General features: G+C 42.0%; 1 protein-coding gene across 1 annotated transcript in view; it reads right to left on the bottom strand.

The window, feature by feature from the left end:
* Window positions 1-14,639, bottom strand: part of LOC139464067 (protein ITPRID2-like) — an 80,298-nt gene extending 65,659 nt beyond the window's left edge. Inside the window, exons 1-2 of the mRNA XM_071245616.1 lie at window positions 14,532-14,639; window positions 10,449-10,470 (exon numbers count right to left, since the gene is read on the bottom strand). Coding sequence (XP_071101717.1) covers window positions 10,449-10,464 — 16 coding nt within the window. The 5' untranslated portion in view covers window positions 10,465-10,470; window positions 14,532-14,639. The remainder of the gene's footprint in view (window positions 1-10,448; window positions 10,471-14,531) is intronic.
* Window positions 14,640-22,449: the final 7,810 nt, after the last annotated feature.

The following is a 22,449-nucleotide window of genomic DNA, read 5'->3' on the forward strand; positions in this document are numbered from 1 at the left end:
GTGTTTAAGTGAGGGAACAGTGAAAGACTGGTAGGACACACTGTCGAGTGAGAGGAAGTTAGGAATAGCACTGCTTTGAACAATATCTGATTGATATCACAGCATGTCCTTATAATGATGCAGGTTTCAACCTGTTGTTTGATGACCAACCAGATCTTAAGCGAAACACTTTGGTGCTTGTGAACATGAGTATGGTATAGATACAACAAAAATCATAATCATAATCAAAATATTAATTAACTGAATACGAATTATGGTGTTACTATGGTTACCAAGCATAATTCATGATATCAATCACTGGATTGTCTGGTCCAGACTTGATTATTTATAGACCGCAGTCATAAAGCTGGAATATTGCTCAGTTAAACATCAAACAAACAAACCAAGCATGAATATATTCACTGTTTCTTACAACATGTTTAAGGATCAGAACTTGAAAATCTTTCTTTTAATGCCAATGACTCAATATGCTTCGGGCCACATGAAAACCTTCCTGTGTTTCTGTAGACCAGGTAGTCCGGATAGTCAACTTCCCCATCACGAGCGCAGCATCATGACTATGCTTGACATCAGCGACACAACCAACTTGCCACACAAACATCAGATGTTACTCAGGACAACAAATTATTTCAAGATACATGTTTGATACTATTAACCAATTTAATCATCAGCATGATCAGCATGTCAAAGATTCATTACACTCAAGTTCACAGTACCATCACAGTACCATCACAGTACCACCACAGTATCATCACAGTGCCACCACAGTACCATCACAGCACAGTATCATCACAGTACCATCACAGCATCATCACAGTACCACCACAGTACCATCACAACACAGTATCATCACAGCACCATCACAGCACCATCACAGTACCATCACAGCACCATCACAGTATCATCACAGCACCATCACAGTATCATCACAGTACCACCACAGTACCAACACAGCACAGTATCATCACAGTACCATCACAGCACCATCACAGTACCATCACAGCACCATCACCGTATCATCACAGTACCATCACAGCACCATTACAGTACCATCACAGTATCATCACAGCACCATCACAGTATCATCACAGTACCACCACAGCACCATCACAGCACAGTACCATCACAGTACCATTACAGCATCATCACAGTACCATCACAGCACCATCACCGTATCATCACAGTACCATCACAGCACCATTACAGTACCATCACAGTATCATCACAGCACCATCACAGTATCATCACAGCACCATCACAGTACCATCACAGCACCATCACAGTACCATCACAGCACCATCACAGCACCATTACAGTACCATCACAGTATCATCACAGCACCATCACAGTACCATCACAGCACCATCACAGCACAGTATCATCATAGTTACATCACAGTACAATCACAGCACCATCACAGTCCCATCACAGTACCATCACAGTCCCATCACAGTACCATCACAGTCCCATCACAGTACCATCACAGTATCATCACAGCACCATCACAGTATCATCACAGTACCATCACAGTACCATCACAGTACCATCACAGTATCATCACAGCACCATCACAGTATCATCACAGTACCACCACAGTACCAACACAGCACAGTATCATCACAGTACCATCACAGCACCATCACAGTACCATCACAGCACCATCACCGTATCATCACAGTACAATCACAGCACCATCACAGTACCATCACAGTCCCATCACAGTACCATCACAGTACCATCACAGCATCATCACACTACCATCACAGTACCATCACAGTACTATGTACAGCATTATGGAACAAATGGAATACGCAACAACTGGAGTTGTTTTAATGAAAAGGTCAAAACTGTTCCAACAGGTTTAAAGAGTGACAAGTCACTGGGCTTGGTGTATATTTGTTTCCACCAAGCTCTCACAGGATGAGTCAGTGCATGCCATGTCTTCAACTGAGGAGTGAGTGAGTAACTATGGTCCTATGCTGCTCTTAGCAATATTTGGGGCGGTCGGGTAGCCTAGTGGTTAAAGCGTTCGCTCATCACGCCGAAGACCCGGGTTCGATTCCCGACATGGGTACAGTGTGTGAAGCCCATTTCTGGTGTCCTCCGCCGTGATATTGCTGGAATATTACTTAAAGTGGCGTAAGACCATACTTACTCACTCACTCACTTAGCAATATTCCAACAATATCATGGTGGGGGACACCGGAAAATGGCCTTCACACATTGTACCCATGTGGGGAATCAAACCCCTGGTCTTCAGTGTGATGAGCCAACGCTTTATCTACTAAGCTACACCACTCTGTGGATGCTGTGGAAAGGGGCAATTCAGGAGAAATAATATGTATGTCACATTTTTGAACCCCTACATTGGAGAATATTCGTAGCATTCTACGGATAACCCCAGGACCCAGAGACATGACTCGACACAGGTTACAGCAATTAGTTAATACAATATTACGTGGTGTCAACACCTGAGAAAAACGTCTTACTGCACAAGTATGACTGGCTCATCGATACCAGCCAGAAGGAAATGCTGGGTCACATATTTTGTTTAATTTTCTCAAAAAGCAAGGAAAGCTTGTCTGTTCAACAATAGGCAAGACTTAGTCCGTCCTGACGACATTGAATTAATCTGTGATAACATTATCACACATCCAGTAATCCAGGTGAACTGTAAGCCTCTGTTGAATGTGACACTAATGACCTCTCATCAATCACAGGTCAACCTGGACTATGATCTCGGTCACCACCTCATCATACCTCGATGCTGTAATTAAGTCCTCCAGTCCTGGCCTGTGCACCGAGACAGGTTAATAACTGCTGGGCTAACAAGCATATCACTTGGACACTTGGCTCAGACTCCAGTAACACTTGATTCAAGAGTGAGTGAGTGAATTAGGTTCAATGTCACCTTAACAGCATTCAGTTATTTCACGGCTTGCCGTTCAATTTAGGAGTGAGTGAGTGAGTTTGGTTTTACGCCGCTTTTAGCAATATTCCAGCAATATCACGGCGGGGGACACCAGAAATGGGCTTCACACATTGTACCCATGTTGGGATTCGAACCCGGGTCTTCGGTTGATGAGCGAACGCTTTAACCACTAGGCTACCCGACCACTCCTTCAATTTAGGAAGAAACCTTGATGTGATACAGGTGTTAGACGGTAGCCACTATGGGGGAACTCGTGCACAATGGTACTGTGTAGTCTGTCATACGAATATATCCAATGCACCCATGTAGATGTCAGTCTAAGGAACTGTGCTGACAACCCAAGAATCATAATCAGTGCATAGCTGGCATTGATGCCAACATTGATCGGGTTGTGGCACGCTGACAGGGCACCCTGTCCCAGAGGCCTTCCAGGTTAGACTGCTGTCGTCCATGTCTCATTCCTACAGCAAATACATTGGGGCAAGATCTGCCCACACCTTTTGATAAAGGAGTTTTGTTGTACCAGGCCTCAAAGTTTAAATTCTTACCAAGTAGCCATATGGCCACAAGTATTGGTTTCCAGGTAGCCAGTGGTAAAATCAAGAAGTCAAGCCAATATTGTAGGTAGCCAAAAGCATTTGAAATTATCTTTATCAAATAACTATTATAATATGTACAAGTTACAGCATTAGCATTGAAATTGTATCTTAATGGAAACTACTTGAATTTTGTTACTTGTGACTTGAACAAGTACCAGCATTGGCTACCGTTTTAGTCGCAACTTTGAGGCCTGTGTACACAATGATATTGGTATTTACTAGGGGATGCACAGGTGGCTATAAAACATTAACAGTGAGTGGGTGTGTTGGGCTTAACGCCGCTTTGAACAGTATTCCAGTTATATCACGGCATGTCAGCTTAATGTGGGTGGAAAGCCGGAAGCAATGCAGGTCTCAGACGGTTACCACTTTATATTTTCAGTTCTACTAGTCAATAAACAATACAACTTAAAATGTAAATCATCATGTCTAGTGATGTTTTATCTCAAATTTGTATTGAACAAGTTTGTTATCACTTGTTCGTTTACCTGACTTTGCTGAAGGGATTCAATATAAAAAGACTCTGCTCACAATACTCACATTTTTTCCCCAGACTAATACTGAACACCCTAGATGCGGTGCACATTATCAAATAGACATACATGTACAACAACGAAAAAAGTATCATATATTTTCAGTTCTACTAGGCAATGTTTAATACGCAGAGATTAAGATTACCGTGTGTATTTTAGCATTCAGCTCTACAGTCACATTTTCTCACAATCTACTGGTGATTTGGTTAAAAATTACCCAAATGTTATAACTTTAAGAATTTTGATGCAATGATCGGAAGAACTGTACCTGAAACTACCTTTTTATCAGGAATAATATATTCCATTATCGTGTTATTTTAGTTAAATATAAATATCAAAATTGATAATAACCATAAACATGGCGCTAACTTTGGTACAGCTGATCGCTATTGCCAGATATTTCTTTACGTATAGGAACAATATAACCAGTCACTGTCGACGCTTCAGTGCTCACGCTCTTGAAAATTCTATGTTGACATAACAATCAAAACTAAATGTACAACAAATTGCGCCTTTACAAAAAGTGAAAAGAAAATGTGTGCACTATACTAAGGAAAAAACGCTGCTCGAAATCATATTAAATTTTGGGGGATTGTGTCTATAAAGGAATATTAGACCATACATATATGCTGTGATGTGTATCTAAATAATCCCCCACCGCACCGTGCATATTTTCATATGACGATACAGTCTTGCAATAAAGAAGGGGGTTTTGCCTTGCTTATCTGACACAGAAACAACAGCAGATGTTACACACATTATCACCCAAAAAAATCCACAGACTGATATTGAAGTGACAATATGTTCCACACTGTATAAAGTACAACAGATAGCAGATCAGTTTCACCATAGCTTTTCACACTAATGATCACGTGATCCGACACATGAGCACACATCTGCCACAGACTCGAGATACTAGCATCATGTGGAAATACAGAAGAGTGCCAATATACGAGTGAGTGCATTAGGAGATAAACACATCATGATTATCAATATTTTTCTCAGGAAATTCATGATTATCGATATTTTTCTCAGTAAATTTCATGATTTCGATATTGTTCTCAGTGAATTTCATGATTATCATTATTGTTCTCAGTGAAATCATGATTATCAATATTGTTCTCAGTAAATTCAAGATTATCGATATTGTTCTCAGTACATTTCATGATTATCGATATTATACTCAGTAAATTTCATGATTATCGATATTGTTCTCAGTACATTTCATGATTATTGATAATATTCTCTGTATATTTCCATAGCACTCTTCCTACGTGATCTCTCCTCGGGATGAGACATGACATGACATCACTGTTGAATGCTATGATGTCATGATACAACGAATGATGCAATATATTTCTATGATAAGTGTACCCGTGAAGATCCGGGGTAGAATAGGTCTTCAGCAACCCATCCTTGCCGTAAAAGGGGACTATGCTTGTCATAAGAGGCGACTAATGGGTCCGGGTGGTCAGTCTCACTGAGTTGGTTGATGCATGTCATTATATTCCAACAGTGTGGATCGATGATCATGATATCAATCACTGGATTGTCTGGTCCAGACTTGATAATTTACAGACCACCGTCATATAGCTGGAATATTGCTGAGTGCGGTGTTAAACAACAAACAAACAAAACAAACCATGAAAACTGAACCCTCTGGTTAACAAAATGTGAAAAGAAATATAAATACAGTTGCTCTCATAAATATTCATAAAAAAACATATTTAATTAATTTTGTCAAGCTAAATGGCAATCCTTTTTCAAATTTGAGATTGAGAAAATAGAGAGTCACTTATCAGGACAAGAGTTCTCATGCCTATCGGTATTCAAAATAACTGTCAAAGACTAGAATTCATACACTGTGAAAAGAGTTCCAAGGGCCAATGCTATTTTGTACTTTTTTAACCAATCAGATTGTAGTACACACTCCCATTCATGTCACTAGGAGTTGTCTCAGAGAGCACTTCATGATGAAATATGGACCAGGCAACCCTGTGATTGACAGCATGAGCAGCCCGCCAGGTCATTGGGGAGTGATCACACACCACGTCACATATCACAACACAGATATATGTTTCTACAACTAATCATAAACATTACTTCATCATCTGCAACACAGCAGCAAACCTAATTTACCATCCAAACCTCAGGCTTCCACAGGAGATATGCTTGGGTGAGATCCTTGTTGACCCAGCCACAATGAAGCTGTAGACAAATTGTGACATCATCAAATGACATCACTAATCTCTCTGCCACCGAAGCAGGTTAGCTGTACTTTATATACACAAAACACTGACAAAGTCGACACAATTAATGGAACACAACTTCTTTCATACTGTTCTTAATTCTTTAAGGCCTTTACAGTAATAAAGAAGTTGTTATCCATAAATTGTGTCTACTTTGTCATCTGTCAACTTCTGAGTAGAGTAATGCCTATCATACAAGTCACAAAACACTGCTTTACTGTTTAACTGATTACAAGAGTTGGAAGAATGACTTTGATGGTAAATAGAATCTCGCCCTCATTGATAAATATAAAAAACTTGGCAAGCCTTGGAGTTTTAAACTGTTGAAATATTTTATCTCAATATATAAGATAGCACACGATAAATTGCAAAGAACAATGAAGAATGAAGCGTAGTTTATTTCACAATAAAACATTGTTATATCATGATGTCAGTTCTAGAGATTTGAATATGCGCTCACAACTTAATGACGTCAATATTGAATGACAATATTATAGGGAGGGAAGTGTCTTGTGAGATGCTCGTCTAGTGAGATGTAGGTGGGCTATGCAGAGAAATGCAGTGGCCGAACAATTGCATCCAAAAGCAGGAGAGATATGACATTCCGTCTCAGGATAAAAGGTACAGACAATCTATGTGAAGATTGTGAGAATATGTGGGAAATTCCAAACTTAACCCATCTGTTAAATAAATGGACTTGTCCGACATTGCCGAGCTTTGATTCTATTCTGGGAGTCATCATTGTTAAAAGAAAGTAAATATTTGTATTGAAGCTTGTACATTTTTCAACATCCTCAAGAGGCTGTACATAATGTTGACATCTCATATGAGAAATAAACGACTGACTCGTGGTGGTTGTTTATCAAACCATGAGGGGCACAGCGCGCCCCAAATGGTTTTTCCTCCCTGCACTGCACTGTTATATTGCATGATAAACAACTCCCAGTTTTTGTTTATTTCACATACATTCGGGTGAGATTCTCTATTTCTCAAATCACTTAGAGGTGATATAATTGAGAGTGAACCAGGATACAGTGTATGTTCCGTTGATGCGTGAAACTACAGGCACCCATATACAGCATTACAGTGTCGTGTCAAGCTGGCTTGTTTCTGTTCACTGCATTATGTCAGCTATACCACAGGGGCCTGTGAACAATCAACACTGCACATAATAAAGTCAGGTTAGGATCAGCGCAGTCAGAGTCACACTTTAGTGCATACTGGTATGTGGCCAGAATATTTTGCTGGGGATGTGTGAATTTAGCAGTTTGTGAATGTAGCTGGGTGTGAATATAATGTAACAGTTTGTGAATAGAACAATGTGTAAATATAGCAGTGTGTGTGTGTGTGTGTGTGTGTGTGTGTGTGTGTGTGTGTGTGTGTGTGTGCGTGTGCGTGCGTGTGTGCGCGTGCGCGTGTGTGTGTGTTTGTTTAACTCTACACTAAGAAATATTCCAGTTATTATGACTGCAGCCTGTAAATTATTTTGTTTAATTGAGCCTGGGCTGGACAATCCAGTGATTTATACTTTGAGCAAAGATCCACGCAATCTGGGTACGATGACACAGTCAAATCAAAGCATGACACCCGATTCCTTAAGTCCCCTGTTACAACCAGCAAAGGTTACTAGGTACCACGTGTAGCCATGCATTCCCCTGCAGAGCTGTGCTGACAGTTGTGTGTGGAGGCAGAACATGCAGATGAAACCAGGGACCAGACTCACAACAAAATATGAAGAACTGTACATTTTCACATGGTAAGAGCTAAATACAAAACAAGTGAGGTTTTGTTTCATTTAACTTCACGCAACAGAGACAGCAGTGAGAATCAGTCTGTCTTACAGACCCTGATACAAATATATCAAATACAGTCCATGCAAGTCTATAATGTTTGGTAAGTCTAGATTTCTTCTGAAAATGAAGAGAGTCTCTGGGCTCCATTAAATTAATTTCTTATCAAGATAATTAAACAACTGTTTTTTTCTGTATGATATGTTCATTTGAGAGACTAGATGTTAGTCTATGAGAATCATAGCCGACGTAATTGAAACAGAAGAGAGTGTTGACAGACATGGGTTCTGTATCCGAGGCTTGAACCCACAACAAGTGCACCCTACACAGCAAGGCACCAGCATGTCCCCCTGGGCCACCATGAACCCCACCAGTCTGTGTGAGGTCAGTAGGATACCAAGTGCATACATAATACATATATTATACAGACTGGTTAAAGACTTCAAATAAATCAGGACTTGAAATTTCTTGGATTAAAGTTACAATGGATGGTTTAAGACTGAGACAGTGAGGGCAAGCAGACAGTGCGGGGGCTATTGTGACGTGTCAACACAGCAGCATTATCAGCCTGGGTTCACATATCTACAAGCAGGGTCACACTCAACAGTCCGGAATGTTCACATGCAAACTGATTGACACTGAAAGCCAATGTACAAGGAACTTTGACCAGGGCCCACTTGCACAAAGCGATCTTAGCGCTAAGATGATCGTAACTCCCATACTTTAACATGGGCTTACAATAGTCTTAGCACTAAGATCGTTTGTGAAAGTGGGCCCTGGAGATGCTAAAGTACAGCAGCACACATACAGCTTTGGTCTTCAGCAATCTCATTAAAATCAGATCTAAGTTCCCGCTACTAATATACAAAGATCTGAGGACATCCCATTATGGGTCACATCAGACCGGTCTTGGGCAAACTTTGACGACCAATGGAATGACTGACAAGAACTCAACATTAGCCAATTAGAAGGCAGCTTTCTCATGCTTTACGGCACTAATTTCAAATTGGCGACTACGCTTCGAAACATATTTTGAAAGGTCGTTCTGACGTGACCCTTAATGGGATGTCCTCAGCTCTTTGTTTAGAGGTAGCGAGAACTAAGATCTGATTTTATTAAGATTGGGTCTTCAGTAACCCATGCTTGCCGTAAAAGGCGACTATGCTTGTCGTAAGAGGCGACTAACAGGATCAGGTGGTCAGACTCGCTGACTTGGGTTGAATTGTGTAGATCGATGCTCATGATGGATTCTCTTGTCCAGACTCAATTATTTACAGACCACCATCATATAGCTGGAATATTGCTGAGTGCGGCGTAAAACAACAAACAAACAAAAGCTTCCAGACAGAGCCAGAGATAAGTCTGAACCGACTGAAGATGCTATTTGCTTGATGGGTTGTGATATAGGAGAAAAGGGAGGTAATCAGTCACATGCCATGCTCACTAATTCTTACAAAATATATACAGAAAGACACTTGTTTTCAATGAAAGGTTTCTGTGTGATATTGTTCATGTATTCCCCCCTGAATCTGACAATACAAGATGTTAAATGATGCGACAAGACATAATATAGATAGTCATAGGCTGAAAGTCATTCAGTGGCACATGGGTTTCACCTGGCGGGGACTGACAGTCAGCCTCCCAGACCCAGGAGAATACATTGAAAATGAATTCAACTCAAGTCTAGAATGATTTGCCAAATCTAGACTGCCTGAAATTAGGCACCGTTCTGGGCTCCATTTTGATTTTGTTTCTTATTGTGAAGATATAAATAAATAAATATATATAAAAATATTTATATATATTTATTTATTTATATCTTCACAATAAAAAACTAAATAAAAAAAAAATATATAATTAAAATAACTTTATTTCTGGGTCTAAATGTGAGTCTAGGGCTGTGCTTCAGGGATAAATCCAGGAGTCCAAACTAGGTTCCCTCTTGAAAATTGGGATTTTGTAAAAAGATGTTCTTTCCTTAAATTCAAAGGTATTTTAACACTGCATTCAATGCAATAAAGTCAAACAAAGCATTAACATCTCTTCCTGGTTCATACAGGGATGAGTGTAGCACATGTGACCTCTACAAAGACATAGACACAAGGAACCACTATATTACAGGCATTGGGAACTTGTACAACATTAGTCTCACCACAAGAAAACAAATTCAACTTAATAAACTGGCTATTGTTCAAGACATGCAATAAAAGTAAACTAAATTGTATCATTACAGAAAAAAACAGAACTATATATCTATAACAGACAAACAGCTGACTAGACAAGTGCATTACAATGTTGCATGATGATGTTGCAATGCCACTACATGCTGTTACAGATGCTGTTACCTTTGTCAGACTCCATGGTAGTCTTTGAGCAAAACAAACAGAACAAGTACAGCAACCAACATGTTATCATGGGGAGGAAGATGTGTTAGGCTTTCAGTCTCTAGCATCATATGTCTTCTTGAGACTAACAATTAGAACATTCTTACCCAATGATTGCACACTTTCTCACAGTATCATAAATACACTACCCTCCCACATTGCAACAAATACACTACCCTCCCACACTGAAAAAACTTCACCATACTCCCATATCAAATGAAATACATTCCAAAATGATTACCCCCAAAATGCAAAATAAACAAACTATCCTGCTGAATTACAATGAATACAAAAACCCACCCACATTAAAATAAACATACTGCAGTCTTACATTATATTAAATATACTACAATCCTACATTAATAACATTATAATAAATACACTACAATCCTACATTAATAACATTATAATAAATACACTACAATTCTACATTAAACTAAACAGACTACCCACCCACACTAAAATAAACACGCAACCCTGGCACATTGAAAAAAACACACTACCCTGCCACATAACAATATATTGACACTACCCTGCCCTCATAACAATATATTGACACTACTCTGCCACATAACAATATATTGACACTACCCTGCCCTCATAACAATATATTGACACTACTCTGCCACATAACAATATATTGACACTACTCTGCCACATAACAATATATTAATACTACCCTGCCACATAACGATATATTGACACTCCCCTACCACATAACAATATATTGACACTACTCTGCCACATAACAATATATTAATACTACCCTGCCACATAACGATATATTGACACTCCCCTACCACATAACAATATATTGACACTACTCTGCCACATAACAAAATATTGACACTACCCTGCAACATAAAAATATATTGACACTACTCTGCCACATAACAATATATTGACACTACCCTGCAACATAACAATATATTGACACTACCCTGCCACATAACAATATATTAATACTACCCTGCAACATAACAATATATTGACACTACCCTGCAACATAACAATATATTGACACTACCCTGCCACATAACAATATATTGACACTACCTTGCCACATAACAATATATTAATACTACCCTACCACATAACAATATATTGACACTACCCTGCAACATAACAATATATTGACACTACCCTACCACATAACAATATATTGACACTACCCTGCAACATAGCAATATATTGACACTACCCTGCCACATAACAATATACTGACACTACCTTGCCACAAAACAATATATTGACACTACCCTACCACATAACAATATATTGACACTACCCTGCAACATAACAATATATTGACACTACCCTGCAACATAACAATATATTGACACTACCCTGCAACATAACAATATATTGACACTACCCTGCAACATAACAATATATTGACACTACCCTGCAACATAACAATATATTGACACTACCCTGCAACATAACAATATATTGACACTACCCTGCAACACAACAATCAATAGGCTGTTGGTCACGACCATTGGTTTATAAGACTTTACCAGAGCACCAGTTCCTCTTCTATTCTAGCCTTACAATGTTAGTATATTTCAGACAGGCTATCAGACTATGACAGGCCCCCCAAACTATGTGTGTTTCAGTTAACCGGACGGACCCAGAGCATTGTTTCACTTAGGCCTAAATGGTTTTATCACAGCTAATTATAAGGCCATCATGAAATTGCCAAAAAATACTAAAAACCCGAGCTAGAGCCCATACCGGTACCTCTTGGGCCTCTGCAGTGAGTTGCTAGAGGCAAGTGGCAATACAACATTTACAGGATATCAACTTTTGTTAGGACTTTCTTCTTTATCATTCGTGAATTTGCAAAAGAATCTTTAGGACATTTAGATGAAAGTCAGTCGTGTCCTAGAGTGAGTGAGTGAGAATGGTTTTACGCCGCTTTTAGAAATATTCCAGCAATATCACGAGGGTGGACACCAGAAATGGGCTTCACACATTATACCCATGTGGGGAATCGAACCTGGGTCTTCGGCATGACAAGCCAACGCTTTAACCGCTAGGCTACCCTATGGCCCCTCGTGTCCTAGAAAATGAACTGATCTGAAATCCTGGCAGGGCTCCAATTCCAGTTGTTTTACTTGTTGATAGCTAAGTAAATATATTAAATCCCCAGCCAAAATGAAATTCAAGTGGCCATGCTAACTCACACTATCTAATATTGGCATTACTTTACCTACAGTCAAATCGAATATAGGATAATGTAAATTTGAAACTTGTTTCTTGTTTAAAATAACTTATTACTGTGAAAGCTATTTAACTTCTAACATGTTACAACTTTAACAATGTTACATGTTTGACCCGACTCTCCCACAGATCTGATTATTTAGAGAACTGTCAAACATGAATTGGGCCACCCAATCCTGTTGACCATATATGTAAAAGCAATATGTTTAAAACAAACAAACAAGAATTGAAGACATGATCATGGATATTAACCATACACAGATACTTTACTTCAATCTCAAATGTTTGCACAAGGGTCTATGCCTGATGAGGTGATATAAGCACTTGGTTATCAAACAGATATTTAATACAGTGAGTCTTACCTGAAACAGACAGGAACAAAGTTGAAATAATTAAAATGACACTAAAAGGGACTTGTTAATTGAAAGTTCATATTTGTAATTGTTTCTGATTTCCTTGTACTAAGTTAGCTTTTTCGACTTTTGTCAACATTTCTGCATATTGACATTTTTTTATTTCTTTTCCTTTTGAAATTCCTTTCAAATTGACAGGAGTCACCATGTTTAGGTGTCCACCATGCAAGGGATTGTGGGAGCCCTTTTATACATACTGTTTGAACTAAAGGCTGGATAATATGAAATGAACTAGAGTTACTTCTCTTAGAACGTTTGATAAATGTCGCTTAGGGTTTTGACAATAATCGTAAGTAACTGTTTCTATTGGAACTGAAGAAATATTTACAGACTGGGCTTATAGAACTGATTGTAGTCCCAATTAATGGCTTTTCCACACTCGCCAAGAGATTAGTGTTTCAAAATATTTTGTTGCATTTCTCATATTTCACTCGCATGTGCGACTACATCACTTGCAGCTTGGAGCATTGTTTAGGTACATGTTACCAGAAACACACAAGTATTTGGGGGTGCCCTAGAGTTCTGCAGTAAAACAAGCATTAATACATGCAACGCTGCAATGTTAGTTAAGTCATCAGAAGCGTGGAGTGTTGAACCTACTTCACTAAAACGACAACTAGATCCCTATTACCACCTGATTAAACCCTCATTGTTAATCAACCCGAATTATTCCTAGTCCTGTGTTTTAGAGAGCAACAAGTGTAAACAGTGTTGCAGATACTCTCACAGCTTGGAATTCATGAGGTTGTCCTCAATGGACCAAACTTCCAGCTAGGTGATACTTCTTAACGATCTCTATATATACTCTCTCCTCCACGTACAGATTGTCTGACTGTTCATTTTCTCAAAACCTTTAAAGTAAACACAGCAATGTTTCGTTTTATTCCACACATTTTTCTATAAAAGAGTCGAGTCCTTATATATATCTGCCTTCATCTGTTCGCATAGCACTATATGGTGTTGGCTTATCACATCAACAATGACAAGACGAAGCGTTTCTTTACTGTTATAACTAAACGCGACAGTCTGGCGTGCAGAGAGGATTGGTCTGTCGGAAATGAGTAACATAACGGAACCACGAACGCTCAAGTTTTAAATTTCCTAAACATTCTGTCTCAAGCGAACTATGACAGAAAACATATACAAATGTGTGTCAAATATAAGACAACATGTCTAATCAAACATTGCCTACCTCAAAGTAAGTTGTACCTTTGCCAACCCTCCCTGTTCAGGCAAATCGTCTTATCCACGACTGGTGTGTTGACACATGACAAATTTTAACTCTTAACGCGGTCACTGAAACCGCTAGAAAGGGCGTGTCCTTATTAAAATGTTCAAACCGCGCCATGATAACATTTCTTGCAGTCTACTTTGAAATATTGACTGCATAAAGCACGTCACGTACCTGTCTGGCTGCGAACTGTTCCCTCCGAGACGTGAAGGTAGGTGCCCTTCAACAGTCAACATACTTCCGTCATCACACACAATCACAGACAGCACTGTCACACGGGCGTTAGACTTCCTCAAAGGGAGGCGACTGCTGTTGTGTTCGTCTCAATATAACTGGGCACGTAGGATAGGGTCGTATTATAGCCTAGGTTTCCGCGATCACCCGCACATCGATCATATCGGGTTTCCGTGCATATATTGATTTATGCGACCGGTGTTTATGTTTATAACTCGTGTGTGTGCGTGGTTATGTATATCCACCATACGGGAAGGTAGTTCTATAGTTGTGGAAACTAACGGTTGTAATCATTAGTCGATAACAAATAGCTGCATCAGCTGCTGCAGACGCTGTGAATGGAGGTTGCGAATACTTGGCATATGCTGTGGTCGTTGTACAGCGACAGGCATGAGCTTCCCTTTTCTCAAGCACTGACTTCAAAATTTCTTGTCAACTGTACTCAGAAAGATATATAATAGGGATTTAGAGCAGAGCGAGAAGCACAACTGGGACATTCAATACAAGTAATGACACATGACACTCGCCAACAAAGAAGTAAATTAAAGAATCAAAGTAACCAAATATTCCGCGATCAGATTTAAAATACAGCTTGTAAGTTAAAATAAATCAATAAGTAAATGAAATAAATACAACACAAATATGCTGCACGGAAATGTCATGCAGAACTTCATGTTTCAATATCCGTGCTGGGTTTAGAGTGGCCCATATTTTCGTACTGCACGTGCATTATGTGCGAGTTGAGTGTTGTAGGTCTACATTCGTACTGCATGTGCTTAGACATAATGTATGAGCTTATAATTTGCATTGCAGAAAGTAGGTCAGCAAACTGTCACTTCGTTTCCGATAATCTACAACTTAAACGATGTCATCGTGTCCCAAATTCGTCGATCGATGCTCATGATTTTAATCACTGGATTGTCTGGTCCAGACTCGATTATTTACACACCGCCGTCATATAGCTGGAATATTGCTAAGTGCGGCTTTTAACCAACAAACACAAAGTTGAAGCAATAGAGTAAGATTGTAGCTATATTTTAATTCAATTTAATTCAATTAGGTTTATTTCGTAAGTGTAGGCCATCGGCCCATAGTTACCTTTGTATTACGATGGACGTGGTGTACACAGATCTTACTGGTCTGACAATAATGTACTACGAAGTGACATCGCTTGATGATATAGATAGCTAGACGTTCAATTAATTTACAATCAGTTGTAGACATAATGATATGACATTTTTATTTGGTCGGATATTCACAATATTTCTGTATTTTAATTCTACTGATACTATATGATAAAGGGGCGGTCGGGTAGCCGAGTGGCCTTCGCTCGTCACTCCGAAGACCCGGGTTCGATTCCCGATATGGGTTCAATGTGCGAAGCCGTGATTTTGCTGGAATATTGCTAAAAGAGGCGTAAAAGCAAACTCACTCACTCATTCACTACATGATATATGCTGATCTTCGTGAGTGAATGCCGTTTTACACCGCAGTCAGCAGTGTATATTATGGTCCGTCATATAAAGTCACCAGCTGTAGCACGGCGGCCGGACATATCGGTAGAACTCCATTCCACTTCAAGGGTGTCCGATGACTGTCACGTCTTGAACACCCGGTGTCAATGTAGTCAGTCCTCACCACAGACCCAGGGTACTGAAGCCTATTCTGCCCCAGAATGAGAGATGGTTTGTTCTCCGCCTGGCAATATAGAATGTTGTCATGGAAACTCTGTACCTGACTTTCTTAGCTGGGATACACAGGCACCTGTTTCACGAGAGCATGTTGTTTTCAGTTCACCAACAAGTGAGTGAGTGAGTGAGTATGGTTTTACGCCGCCTTTAGCAATATTCCAGCAATATCATGGCGGGGAACACCAGAAATGGGCTTCACACATTGTACCCATGTCGGGAATCGAACCCGGGCCTTCGGCGTGTCGAGCTAACGCTTTAACCACAAGGCTACCCCACCACCCCTCATGGCTAAGTAATATCATTTTGCAACAGAGAGATATTGCAACCTAAATCGTACTCGTGATTTATAAATATCAGCAATCGATATTTAGTTTTGAAATGGATATAATGGACATGTATTGATAATTTATCGACATGATCTTTTCCCATATATGTACAAATCTGACATACACTGTATAAGCTTGCCCTGTCAGTGTAAGACGCCCACATGCCTATCCATATCCGTAATCAGCGACCCCGTGCATGGGTGTCCCAGGTTTGGTCCACGGCAACCAAGCTATGCGAGGTGACTGCATGCAATACATGGTCAGACTGGGTGCCGTGCTGGATTGCGTTCTCTCGTACCCCGACGATACGCCGAAATATCAATCACTGGATTGTCTGGTCCAGACTCCATGATGTTCAGGCCGCCGTCATATAGCTGGAATATTGCATGGCGAGACATTAATTGCTTTGGTGCTTTGTCAAAAGGACAGAACATGGGGTGGAGGAGAGATAGTGAGGTGAGGTGTGACAGTGCATGGGGTGGAGGAGAGATAGTAGTGTGGGATGTGACAGTGCATGGGGTGGAGGAGAGATAGTGGTGTGGGATGTGACAGTGCATGGGGTGGAGGAGAGATAGTGGTGTGGGGTGTGACAGTGCATGGGGTGGAGGAGAGATAGTGGTGTGGGGTGTGACAGTGCATGGGGTGGAGGAGAGATAGTAGTGTGGGATGTGACAGTGCATGGGGTGGAGGAGAGATAGTAGTGTGGGATGTGACAGTGCATGGGGTGGAGGAGAGATAGTAGTGTGGGATGTGACAGTTCATGGGGTGGGGGAGAGATAGTGGTGAAGGGTGTGACAGTGCATGGGGTGGAGGAGAGATAGTAGTGTGGGGTGTGACAGTGCATGGGGTGGAGGAGAGATAGTGGTGTGGGGTGTGACAGTGCAGGGGGTGGAGGAGAGATAGTGGTGTGGGGTGTGAGAGTGCATAGGGTGGAGGAGAGATAGTGGTGAAGGGTGTGACAGTGCATGGGGTGGAGGAGAGATAGTGGTGTGGGGTGTGACAGTGCATGGGGTGGAGGAGAGATAGTGGTGAAGGGTGTGACAGTGCATGGGGTGGAGGAGAGATAGTGGTGTGGGGTGTGACAGTGCATGGGGTGGAGGAGAGATAGTAGTGTGGGATGTGACAGTGCATGGGGTGGAGGAGAGATAGTAGTGTGGGATGTGACAGTGCATGGGGTGGGGGAGAGATAGTGGTGAAGGGTGTGACAGTGCATGGGGTGGAGGAGAGATAGTGAGGTGGGATGAGACAGTGCATGGGGTGGAGGAGAGATTATGGGTGGGATGTGACAGTGCATGGGGTGGAGGAGAGATAGTGGTGTGGGGGTGTGACAGTGCATGGGGTGGGTGAGAGATAGTAGTGTGGGGTGTGACAGTGCATGGGGTGGAGGAGAGATAGTGAGGTGGGGTGTGGCAGTGCATGGGGTGGAGGAGAGATAGTGAGGTGGGATGTGACAGTGCATGGGGTGGAGGAGAGATAGTGAGTTGGGGTGTGACAGTGCATGGGGTGGGGGAGAGATTGTGAGGTGAGGTGTGACAGTGCATGGGGTGGAGGAGATATAGTGGTGTGCGGTGTGACAGTGCATGGGGTGGAGGAGAGATAGTGGTGTGGGATGTGACAGTGCATGGGGTGGGGCAGAGATAGTGGTGAAGGGTGTGACAGTGCAGGGGGTGGAGGAGAGATAGTGGTGTGGGGTGTGACAGTGCATGGGGTGGAGGAGAGATAGTGGTGTGGGGTGTGACAGTGCATGGGGTGGAGGAGAGATAGTAGTGTGGGATGTGACAGTGCATGGGGTGGAGGAGAGATAGTGAGGTGGGGTGTGGCAGTGCATGGGGTGGAGGAGAGATTGTGAGGTGAGGTGTGACAGTGCATGGGGTGGAGGAGAGATAGTGGTGAAGGGTGTGACAGTGCATGGGGTGGAGGAGAGATAGTGAGGTGGGATGTGACAGTGCATGGGGTGGAGGAGAGATTGTGGGTGGGATGTGACAGTGCATGGGGTGGAGGAGAGATAGTGGTGTGGGGTGTGACAGTGCATGGGGTGGGTGAGAGATAGTAGTGTGGGGTGTAACAGTGCATTTGTTGGAGGAGAGATAGTGAGGTGTGGTGTGGTAGTGCATGGGGTGGAGGAGAGATAGTGGTGTGGGGTGTGACAGTGTATGGGGTGGAGGAGAGATAGTGGTGAAGGGTGTGACAGTGCATGGGGTGGAGGAGAGATAGTGAGGTGGGATGTGACAGTGCATGGGGTGGAGGAGAGATTGTGGGTGGGATATGACAGTGCATGGGGTGGAGGAGAGATAGTTGTGAAGGGTGTGACAGTGCATGGGGTGGAGGAGAGATAGTGGTGTGGGATGTGACAGTGCATGGGGTGGAGGAGAGATAGTGGTGTGGGGTGTGACAGTGCATGGGGTGGAGGAGAGATAGTGAGTTGGGGTGTGACAGTGCATGGGGTGGAGGAGAGATAGTGAGGTGGGATGTGACAGTGCATGGGGTGGAGGAGAGATTGTGGTGAAGGATGTGACAGTGCATGGGGTGGGTGAGAGATAGTGAGGTGTGGTGTGGCAGTGCATGGGGTGGAGGAGAGATAGTAGTGTGGGGTGTGACAGTGCATGGGGTGGAGGAGAGATAGTGAGGTGTGGTGTGGCAGTGCATGGGGTGGAGGAGAGATTGTGAGGTGAGGTGTGACAGTGCATGGGGTGGAGGAGAGATAGTGGTGTGGGGTGTGACAGTGCATGGGGTGGAGGAGAGATAGTAGTGTGGGGTGTGACAGTGCATGGGGTGGAGGAGAGATAGTAGTGTGGGGTGTGACAGTGCATGGGGTGGAGGAGAGATTGTGGTGTGGGATGTGACAGTGCATGGGGTGGAGGAGAGATTGTGGGTGGGGTTTGACAGTGCATGGATTGGGTGTGACACAGCACGGCGGGCTGAGATGGAGTAAAATGATGGGATGTGGGTGGGTGGTGGGGTGGACGGGACAAGATGGTGGGATGTGGTTTGTGGTGGTGAGGGGGGGGGGGGGGGGGACGGGGTAAGATGATGGGATGTGGGTGGGTGGTGGGGTGGACGGGGTAAGATGGTGGGATGTGGGTGGGTGGTGGGGTGGACGGGGTGAGCCAGTGTGAATGAAATATATGCTCAAGGGTCTGTATGTATAAAATGAGTCATCAATCAGTGCGTTGATCATGCATGGTTGCCATACTGTTATCTTGAACATGAAACAAAGTTGTTTTCAGAACTGTCTGATTTCACACAAAAATCTTCACAGTTCCATTAAAGGTACAAAACCTCTGGTAAAATGCAGAACTATGATTATACTTTGAGAGTTGATTTGTATTTAACCTTATGAAGTTGTATCAGGTGCATCTGTCGGGCCTGGTGCGATTCTACGGCGACCTTTGATACTCAACAACGTCCTACCACGCAGTTTGCACAGAAACCATTATCAACAGCATGGCTGTCTTAGTTCTGTATCCTTTCCTTAGAAACGGCAGTATAATCTCCCGTGTCACCCATTCCAAGTTATTACTTGAGTTAGGTTTCCCGAAGTGATTCCCCCATCCTGAAAAGTGAAAGTGTATGTGTGTACTGTTTTCCCACACACGTGGAGACTCCTACTTCTAGCATGTCTACACACAAACTGACACACGTGTCTTGTAACCACGCACTACATGGGCTGTATATTGTACAGGTTGTTGGTGGTCCAAGGCCAGAGTTCCCTCAATGTCGAGAGTAAACTACCTCCCCCGCAACATCAGAAGCTGTCGCCATATCACTAAACACATTTGCAACGTGAGTAAATTCAAGGTAAATTAGCTCTGTTTTGGTAATCGATTGGGACGGTAATATATTGTATTCTCAATCATTTTCAAATGTAAATCTTGCGGTAGGTTTTATCTCCATAAGCGCATTCATAACGTGAGAAAGCTCATACTGTTTTCATGGTACATTTAGAAAAGAAATTACAACAAATGCAATGTGTATTCATCAGATTTGCCGTCCGGTGCCGATAGCTTTACGCTGGGATAACAGGCTCAGCTACTGTCGGTGCAATAGAGGTTTTCACCCTGGTATTCGCGCCAGCGCAGGTTGGTATGCGATAACATAAATTCAACCAGGCGTTCGTACACAGACTTGTTTAAATACCGCGCGAATCATTGCTGATATCATGTGTTCGCAAACATAGAAACTCCGTGGGCATTCCGGCTCAATATCGTCCATATATGGCTGGCGTGAGAGGCGACTAAAAAGACTAAGAAAAAGAAGAGACTAAATGGATGGGGTGATCAAGGGTGGTCATCATACCCAGATGTCAAAGATCGTTTGGTTAAATGTTATGGTATTACATGGGTCCGCGATGTTCATTATGTCTATCACTGGATTGTCTGGTTCAGACTCAATGATTACATATTGGAGTATTGCGACTAACGGGATCGGGTGGACAGGCTCGCTGACTTGGTTGATACATGACATCGATCCAAATTGCGTGGGTGGATCGATGCTCATGATGTCAATCATTGGATTGTCTGGTCCAGATTCGATTATTTACAGACCGCCGTCATATAGCTGGAATATTGCTGAGTGCGGCGTTAAACAACAAACAAACAAAGCTGATTGCAACAAACACCAGCAAAGGTGAAAAAGAAAACAGCATGGTATAAACAGTTTCTATCCTGCATTGTTTTCAGTTGTCCAACAAGTAATATTATTTTGCAACAGTGTATGCTCGTCGTGCACATGATGGTCATAATTGAATGCAAACAGTGTTCTACTTTGTAAATGAAAGTTCAACCCTTCCTCTTCATCAAACAGTGACGAATCTCACGGTGTTGTAAACTTATTAACGTACTTGTAAAATATTCCACGTAGTCATAAAGCTCAAACAGACGAAAAACATAAATAATATAAGCTTTGCAGTTGGTATGTTCTGCCGGGATTCTGAAGAACATGTACCAAATACTCAACTGCATTTATCTTTTTGTTTGTTTGTTGTTTAACGCCGCACTAAGCAATATTCCAGCTATATGGCGACAGTCTGTAAATAATCGACTCTGGATCAGACAATCCAGTGATTGACATAATGAGCATCGATCTACGCAATTGGCATACGATGACATGTATCAACCAAGTGGTGTGTGTATGTGTGTTTGTTTATGTGTGGGTGTATGTTTGTGTGTGGTATTAGTGTTGTTTGATGGATGTGTGGTTGTGTGTCTGTTTGTGAGGTGTGTGGTATGTGTTTGTGTGGTATCCCCCCCCCCCCCCCCCCACCCTCCCCCGTAATAAATGACCAGTCTAGTCTTAGTGTGCGGCGTGAGAGACAGTATCTCTACAATTAGGATGGATGTTTATTGATAGATTCACATAGATGATGAAACTATAGTCACAAACATAGATGTATTTGTGTAGCAGGGCGTGGAGTAGTCCCAACCTTGCGGGCCCTGGTAGCCGGCCAACGCCTTTGGTCATTTGGACGAGGCGTCCGACCTCGGATCAGGCGGTCCGCGGTTCGAATCCCAGCACGGTACTAAGATACATAACTTCTTTGAGAGGCATTGGAGTACAAGGTGAGGATAAGATTTATGGATGAACTTGCTTGATAACGCTGTTAGAACCTACATCGAAACCTCGCTCCCAATTGTAATAAGGATCGAAGTTGTTCATCGATAAATCTTATCCTTACCTAGGATACGTAGTTTAATTTGAGAGGAGTAACTAACAGTTACTAAAAATCGGGAATACTGGAGATCTGACAAAAGAAAAACTGACATTAATCGGGATACCGTAATCGAAGCCAAAAGAGGATACATTTTTACGCGGTTTACTACAGTAAGCATGATAATTACCTCC

The sequence above is a fragment of the Haliotis cracherodii genome, unplaced genomic scaffold, assembly GCF_022045235.1.
Source record: "Haliotis cracherodii isolate W230 unplaced genomic scaffold, xgHalCrac1.p SCAF_16, whole genome shotgun sequence".
In the NCBI taxonomy this organism is placed as follows: domain Eukaryota; kingdom Metazoa; phylum Mollusca; class Gastropoda; order Lepetellida; family Haliotidae; genus Haliotis; species Haliotis cracherodii.